Consider the following 8,014-nt stretch of genomic DNA (forward strand, 5'->3'; position numbering starts at 1 on the left):
TCGGCCTCCCCGCGGTGCAGCCCCGGGTAGGGAGGGGTTGGGGCCCTCGTAGTCCTGGAGAGATCCCGGAACTTGTGGGTGGTCTGCAGCGAGTACCCGAACGGGCACAGCTGTCGTTGGAGCTGCCGGCTATGGAACAGATCATAGGCTCACAGAATGGTCTGGGTTGGGACAGACTTTAAAGATGCCAACCCGCTGCTACAGGCAGGGGCACCTTCCCCTGGACCAGGTTGCCCAGAGCCCTGTCTAACCTGGCCTTGAACCTTGCCAGGGATGCGGCAGCCACCACCTCTCTGGGCAGCCTGTTCCAGTGCCTCACCTCCCTCATGGTAAGTTATAGAGCATAAGTTATAAGAGTTAATCTCCTGCTACAAGTTTTTGAGTGTATCGTGATTGAGACTTTGGGATAAAGAGCAAACAGCCCTTGTGTGTACGATACTGTCTATCTGTCCGCTACCAAATGCACCCAGAGCCAAAAGAAAAAAAAGAGGAAGCTCATGAGGTGCAAAGTTCAGTAGCAGCTATGACAGTTTATGCAAGTTCTGGATGTGCCACAGGATTGTGTCAGAGGGGCTTTTTTATTTAATAGGTTGAAATTTGTAAGGATTATTTTTGCTGAAGTTCTTAACTTTAAACCCAGATCAAAGGATGCAAAGTGACTAAAGCGATTTGCTTTGTGTTTATTTGTCAGTCCTTGAAATAAAAAAAAGAGAAAAGAGTTGTGGTTCAGGACTGTATCCAGGAATAACATGGGTCTGTTAATCTATTTATAGCTTAAAAGATGAGATCGCGTCTGAGAAACTGGTTGGGGTAAAATTGTGGATTACAGCAGGGCCGAGAGAAAAGTTCAGTGCTGCTGAGGTAAGAAGTCAATCATTGTGTGCAAATTAGTTGTGTTTTAAGACTTGCTTAATGCGAAATAGGAAAGGACAGCTCAGCAGGCTTCGCGGTAGTGCTGCTGTAAATGGATCCACGCAAATTTGGATGCTTTTATCATGGGGTCAAGTAAATTGCCAGCAGTCAAATCCTTGACCTTCCCTCATCTCAGCAGAACTTGCTGCAGCCCTGGGTGTAGCTTCTTTCACGTGTGTTTTTTCTGGATCTCTGTTGTGTTCCAGTTTTCGGCTCTGAAGCAGTTCCTGGAGGAGGGTGGAGCCATCCTGGTGATGCTGGCAGAAGGCGGAGAGTCCCGACATGGCACAAATATTAACTTTTTGTTGGAAGAATATGGGGTCGCTTTCAATAATGGTAATGGGGCTTGCTGACACCTTTTATTCATCTGTATTCAGCACAATCCAAAGAGCAGGTTCAGCCTGTGTAGGCAGAAGCCCAGCAAAGAACCTTTTGGTCTGAGAGGTGGTTCTTCTGCAACTCTGTGTGCACGTGGCAGTGTAGTACTGGGACACACCAAGGGCTTTCTGTGGGCAGAGAACCTCACTGACAGCTTAGCCATCCCCATTCTTTTGCTGTAGCTGTTAGTTTTACTGGTATTTACTAGCAAAAATGAATTCTAGTGATGTTTTTGGTTAAAAAGCCTTTAGTTTAAAACATTTTTCCATGCATTTTAATGAATTGAATCACTTCACACACAGCCTGAATAAACAGTGGCACTTTTCTTTAGCAGACTAATAAAATGCCATTCATTGGGTTTTGTGCTGCCAGCATGAAAAAAAAAAAAAAAAACAAGAAAACAACTGTGTCTCAATGTATGTAAAGTATTTTTAGGGTCTTTGGTGCTATTTCTAGACTATGCCTTTTTTGACATCAGCAGCATTTAGTTCATCAAGCTTTTGGAAGGTATGCAAGAAAAAAATTTGAACTTGTAAAACATGATACATGTTTTTTAAACTGGATCATTCTCCTGCCTCATCTGCTTTTCAGCTTATTTTTTATATTTTTATTTGAACTGGCAAATACACTCCTGTACGAAATCTGTATGTACGAAAGGAAGCTGTGGTGACAGCTGATTTGAATTCTTCCGGCAGCCACATGCCAGCTCTGTGGTGCTAGAAGCAAACACCCGGGGAATCCAAGGGCTAAACTCGTTTTTCATTGCTTGATCCTGCACAATGATCCGCTAAGATATAAATCTCATTATTATTTTGCTTTTTTTTCAAGATGCTGTAGTACGACATGTCTATCACAAGTACCACCATCCAAAGGAGGCCCTAATCTCTGATGGGGTTTTGAATAGGTAAATATTTGGGATCCATAAATCTCTGCAGTAAACTCTTACAATCCCTATTGTTTTCAGCAAGTTTTGCTTTTCAACATCTTGTAGAGGAATCAGTGAAGCTGCGGGAAAAACAGTGCTCGAGACAACAGATGCAGATGGAAGTGGTCGTTACTCCCAGTAAGTGTTTTCCTTTGAGGAAGCTGTTGTGCCAAGGTTGGAAATCACTGGGATTTAGCAGGGTTGTGATCTAGCAGGAGTGCACTGAGCTCACTTTGGGGATTTCTCACGTATTTCTTGTGTCAGCTTCTTGCTCCTCAGGGTTACATCTGAAAAGGAGACTCTGTTTAGCAGTGCTTGATACCCAGTGGTGATAGCCAGCAGGAGTGATAGGTTTTCAAGGGAATTGTTAACTCTCCTGACCAGATCTTTTTTGCCCCTAGTGTGGGGATTTTAATTTGATTAAATAATGTAAATATGAATAACCTCTAGATAGTGGGTGAGCCACCTGACATCTTTTTGAAGAGTCTTAATCCAGGGGAAGATAGACATTTATTGCAATTTTGAGCTTTCCATCCCTCTGTGCTGCAGAGGAGTGAAGAGGTGTTGAGAAGAATACAGCTTTTCCGTAACAGACTGCAAATGTTTGTATTCTCCTGTGCTAATAAAGGACCCTGTGCTTAATTACAGGGGAAAATGTAAGGGTAAAAACATTGTCTGTAGTTTTAGTCCAGACTATCTATTAATCTGTGAGTTCAGTACCCCCTGCACCTCTCTGAGGTACAGGAGCATGCAGACAGAAATCAAGAGTGTTCTTTGTTCCTTGCTTAAGAGAAATCAACCTGAAAACACCAGTAGAAAGAGACTGCAATGTTGTTGCAATGATGTGGGTGTTGTGATGGCTGCCGCTGGCACGGTGTAATTTGCTGTTCAGACAGCCTGACGTTTACAAAGTTTTCCAGCCTGCCTGACCCGTGCGGGTCCTGATGGAGTCCTGTGTTCCCTGCAGAGCCCTCACCTTCGTGTATCCGTTTGGGGCCACGCTCAACGTTATGAAACCAGCAGTGGCGGTTCTGTCGACAGGATCGATCTGCTTCCCGCCCAACAGGCCTGTTCTCGCTTTCTATCAGCATGAGGTACGATTCACCATGTCACAAACCGTGTGTCCTCCCACTACTCCCCGAAAATTGTGACTCCAGGAGTACTTACAAACCCATTTCTGGTTTCGATGCATCTGCAAACTCCCACTGAGCCGAGTGGCTCCTGCCTCCTTTCCTGGAAAACTCCGTTGCAGGGGTTTTGGAGGAGAATGCATTTGGTGCTCAGCAAAGATGATACATTTGTTTGGGTGACAGATGGGTATTTTTAGTTCTTCTTCAAAGCTGTAGTGATCGTTTAGTAAATAAGATCACTGTTAGCTTCATAAATACACCATACTGAGTTAAGGAAGAGGACTGTCACCCTGGAGCCAGTAGGTTTTCATGTGTCATCTTACCCGTCCAGCCCTGTTAATTTCTTCTTTAAAAATTCAGAAATCTAGTAGTAGTGATGGGTCCAAACAAAGGATTAATATTGTTAGTGACTGTAAACATGTTAATGCATTTTTTACTGTGTCGATGAATTTCTAACACTACTGTGGTTTTTTGATATCTTTGTTAGGAAGGTGATTTTTTTTTTCCTGAGGATGCCGAACTCCATCCCCCTATGTTGAGACTGAAATAAAGCCCATAAATCAAAGACAAGTCCACTTACTGCTCGTATTTTATCTGCAGCTGTCAAATATAGAATGAAATCCCTCAGCCACCCAGAATTTGCAATGGAGCCATAGACTCCTGCCCCCCAAATAACACTGAAGTGATTTGCATTAATGAGGGGGTTGTCTTTTTGTGACAGAAGTCATCTAAGTTGTATAAAGCCTTAACTCCCCTGGGTTTATAGCCTTGCTGGTGGGTGTTCTTGTTTCAAGTCTGTGCCTGTTTGCGTGGGGTCTTGTGTACTCATGTAGTTAGTACAGAGAGGAGTGTTTTCTTCTAAGAATTGTAACCACCCAGTTACGCTGTAAGTGAAATCCATATAACTTGCACCTCCATAAAGCGTTTCACCGTTTTGGTCACTGAAATGTTCTAGGCATGTGCTGCAGAAGCCATGCTGATAGTTCTTGCTTTTGAGGTGATGCCGAGACATGAACCTTGAGTAGATGGCTTCATTTTTCCTGTCTGCTTAAGGAAGTTATGGATAAAGGGTAGAAGGTGAAGCCAGAGACAGAGGTTGTCTCTCAGGCAGAGCAGAGAAACGTGGTAGAACTAAAACAAGATCTCTGGGAGTGGAAAAGAGATGTGACGACGAATAGCAACAGGGAGGGAAGGAGTGGAAAGCAAGAGCAGAGGATGCTGCCCAGCTGTGCTGGTGTGGGTAACACATGTAGAATTCAACTTAAAACCCTGTGAAACCTGAAGTACGGAACCCCAGAGCTTTGTTAAACGAACTGGAGCTTTGGTTGATGTCTCTTCAGGTTGGTTGCAGCGGTACTAGAGGCTCTGTTACGCTCTGAGCGTCACGGTGCAGGAAGAGTGACAGGGTTTTTGCTTCTGTTGAAAACTTGCTATTTCTTAAGTATGTCCATGAGGAGGGATTAAGGGGTGACATCAGAAAAGAATTCCGGAGATGTTTCATGAATATGTTTTCATGCATGTATAATTTAGCTACATTAAAATATAATGATCTACATATTTTGCATTTTATCTTAGGAATAATGCAACCACCAAACTCTCCTCGTTTGCTGCCAGGAGTATGTGCCATATTGCTGGGCAGACACGTCACTGCCCTCTGGGTTCGCATTCTGAACTCTGAAGAATGGGTTGCAGGAAGTTGTTAATGCATTCATGTCACCGAGTGCTTTTTTACTGGGTTGAAAAAAGAGTGAACTTCTTCTGCAAAAATAACCCAAGTGCAGCTATTGATGATGACATTTTGTTGGGTTTTTTTTGATTGCCAGCCAAATGTTTACTCTTACAAAATGCAGATCAGTATTTTTAATAAATGTAAGAGCTTTAAGAGCACCTACAGTGCTGCTCTGCTCTTGTGAGCTTGCCAAGTTCACAGTGCTTTTGCCTCTGCTTATTCCAAACTTTCTTATTTCTGTAGATCGCTTTGGAATTAGACAGCACTAACAGTTGCCTGTAAAACGGTGATTTGGCAGGATTTTTTGCTGTATTGTGTTTTTTGTTTATAGAGTGAAGGTGGAAAGATGGCAGTGCTGGGATCTTCCCACATGTTCAGTGATGAGTATTTAGATAAAGAAGAAAACGGGAAGATCATGGTAAGTTCTATTGTGGTTTTGGTTTTTTTGTTTTTTTAATAAAACACCTCAGTGGCTCTTCACAGCAGTTATGAAGCAGTCTGGGCTCACTAGCTTCACCTTAGAGCAGGACAGCTATGAAACGGCTTCAGTGGGGTGGTTTGAACCCAGTACTGACATCCTGAGGAATTTGTTAGAGTACAACTAACAGGAAGGAGTTTTTAAAGATATGATTTCTGTTGTAGGACTCTGAAAAGCTTTTCCTACTCCTGGTCACTACTTCATTGTTATTAAATTTAAATATCAAGTAGGGTTGGGTTTGGGTTTTTTATTTTGTTCACTACTTTTTGTTAGCTTCTTCAGCGCTTGATTATGGCTGCTGATTAATAATAACCCTTTGGATATCTAACTCCTGATGCCTGGAGATCGTAATGCACTTTCCAAAGTGGGGAGTGTAACGTTCTTATGTGTAAGGATGGTATTTTACTGCTGAGGTGTTCCTGGAAGGATACATCTTGTGCAGAGTGTGCTCAGTGCCGTGACTCACTGCTTCCATCTGTAAAGACAATGTTTGTATTTTCTCCGCAGAAATTCTTTGATTTATTACCCACATTTTTGTTCTTTTTCATGGTATGATATTTAGTAGATTTAATACGAATATTGAAGCATAATGTAAGATTATTTGGACCCTCCCGCAATTAATTAAGTTTTGCCCTTCTCCAGGATGTGCTTTTCCAGTGGCTCACAACATCAGACATCCGTTTGAACCAGATGGATATGGAGGACCCTGAGGTAAGAGAAATCCGTCACGAGGAGGCAAATTAGTCCGATCCAGCAGCACTAGTTTTGGCAAATAGCGTGTTTAGCACAAAACAGCAATGTCATACGTGATAAAGTTGTATGTTCTGTGCGCCTAGAAAGAACAGCAGTCTTGCACAATTGATTAGTGAGCCATCTCACATAATTTCAAAGAGGTAACAGCAATCCAGGCACAACGTCCATGTGGTGAGTAGCTTTACACCTCGGAGAACAGAGTCTGCAGAGCTTGTTTATCTAGTGAGCCGCACTGCAAAGGGTCATACCTGGGAATGAGTGAAATAATTATTTCTAGGTGCGATTTTGAGGGAGAGAAAAACCAGGAAGAGACTGTGTCAGTGGGTTGGTCTTTTTCCATCGCAGGTGTGTGTACCTGTGTGTGTGTGCTCAGATTTCAGACTACACCACGCTCCCAGATACAGCCACGCGGGCTGAGCAGCTGCGAGTCTGTCTGCAAGAAGGAGACGAGAACCCCAGAGACTTCACCAAGCTGTTTGACACATCTCTTTATGAGCTGGATACAACTGCTCTCCCTTCAGTTATCAAGTCAGCGACTATGGTGTTATTTATTTATTTGTTTCATTGTGTATTCTGCATTTTTTGTTTGTGCTTCACCATTTCTGCTGAAGAGCGGCAGAGACTGAGCTGCAGGCAGCAGCTGACCGTGGATATACCAGGAGATTGAGTTGTATGCTGCGACAGTGATGTTTGCTCTTGCTTGTCTTAGCTGTAGTTTCTGACATTGTTTTCTCTTTTTTCCTGGCTATGGCTGATAACAGTGGTCTGACATTTTTAGTAGCACTATCTGCAGTGATGCCAGGTACTTGCCAGAGGGGCTGTTTTTCCACTTTATTTCCTGTATTTCCACTGGATGTGGATTCACAGAGGGATCTCCCTTCTGATCCCATACCAAATTTTTTAAATAGCTTTTTGTTATGAACTTCCTGACAAACCTTTCTAAAATCTCAAATCTGCTCTTTTTGAACTGGGTCACTTTTTCCTCATGCATGTTCATCCCTTTAAAAGTTGCTTGAAGAATTGAGGTGTGACTTCTTCCTTCTTTTTTATCTTATATATCCACCTATCGTTATCTTCTCTGTCATAATTTTATCTAATTTGCTCACTGTTTAAGTCAGTTATTACTTTTATATAGTTCTTTGTGATCCTTCTAAAATCAGACATCCCATTTTTTAATGCTATGAACATGCATAATGTCGACCCTGGCATCTTCCTAAAAACTCATCTCTATAGCCTGCAAGTGGAAGTGGCTGTTGTTTCATTTCTTCTCCTGTACTTTGTCTTTTTCTGTGCTTCAGAGCTTATGAGCAGCTGAATGTGAAGCGTGAACCCCTCCAACTCGTTCAGCCGCAGTTTGAGACTCCACTCCCTGCTCTCCAGCCGGCGGTGAGTGATTTCCTTGCTAATACAGTGCCTGGTTCAGGTAAAACCCGCATGTGTCATTCCAGAGTTCTTTTAAGGAAAAAAACCCAAAGATATGAGAAATGCTGTCATAACAACTCATCACTTGGGAGTTGAATACATTGCAGGCAGGACGGTACACTTACTTATGCTTCTAATTTTTATCAAAAGCGCTTGAAATCATAGCCTCTGGTAGAATGCCTTGTGCCTAAGAGCCTTCAGCCGAGGAGCTCTGTGAGGTGCTGCTTCAGCCTTGGCTGTGAAGGCAGAATGTGCCCTTTCGGACAGCAGTGGTGTGAGGGGCACAC

At 42.9% G+C, this 8,014-nt stretch overlaps 1 protein-coding gene across 1 annotated transcript in view; it reads left to right on the forward strand.

Moving 5' to 3' along the window:
• Positions 1 to 273: 273 nt before the first annotated feature.
• IFT52 (intraflagellar transport 52) overlaps positions 274 to 8,014 on the forward strand; it is a gene marked incomplete at its 3' end in the record, with an annotated part of 8,290 nt that continues 549 nt past the window's right edge. Inside the window, exons 1-10 of the mRNA XM_010143911.1 lie at positions 274 to 329; positions 774 to 861; positions 1,119 to 1,248; positions 2,119 to 2,194; positions 2,282 to 2,353; positions 3,183 to 3,309; positions 5,406 to 5,492; positions 6,195 to 6,263; positions 6,679 to 6,833; positions 7,604 to 7,691. Of these exons, the coding sequence (XP_010142213.1) occupies positions 274 to 329; positions 774 to 861; positions 1,119 to 1,248; positions 2,119 to 2,194; positions 2,282 to 2,353; positions 3,183 to 3,309; positions 5,406 to 5,492; positions 6,195 to 6,263; positions 6,679 to 6,833; positions 7,604 to 7,691 (948 nt within the window). The remainder of the gene's footprint in view (positions 330 to 773; positions 862 to 1,118; positions 1,249 to 2,118; positions 2,195 to 2,281; positions 2,354 to 3,182; positions 3,310 to 5,405; positions 5,493 to 6,194; positions 6,264 to 6,678; positions 6,834 to 7,603; positions 7,692 to 8,014) is intronic.

The sequence above is a fragment of the Buceros rhinoceros genome, unplaced genomic scaffold, assembly GCF_000710305.1.
Source record: "Buceros rhinoceros silvestris isolate BGI_N320 unplaced genomic scaffold, ASM71030v1 scaffold42789, whole genome shotgun sequence".
Lineage (NCBI taxonomy): Eukaryota > Metazoa > Chordata > Aves > Bucerotiformes > Bucerotidae > Buceros > Buceros rhinoceros.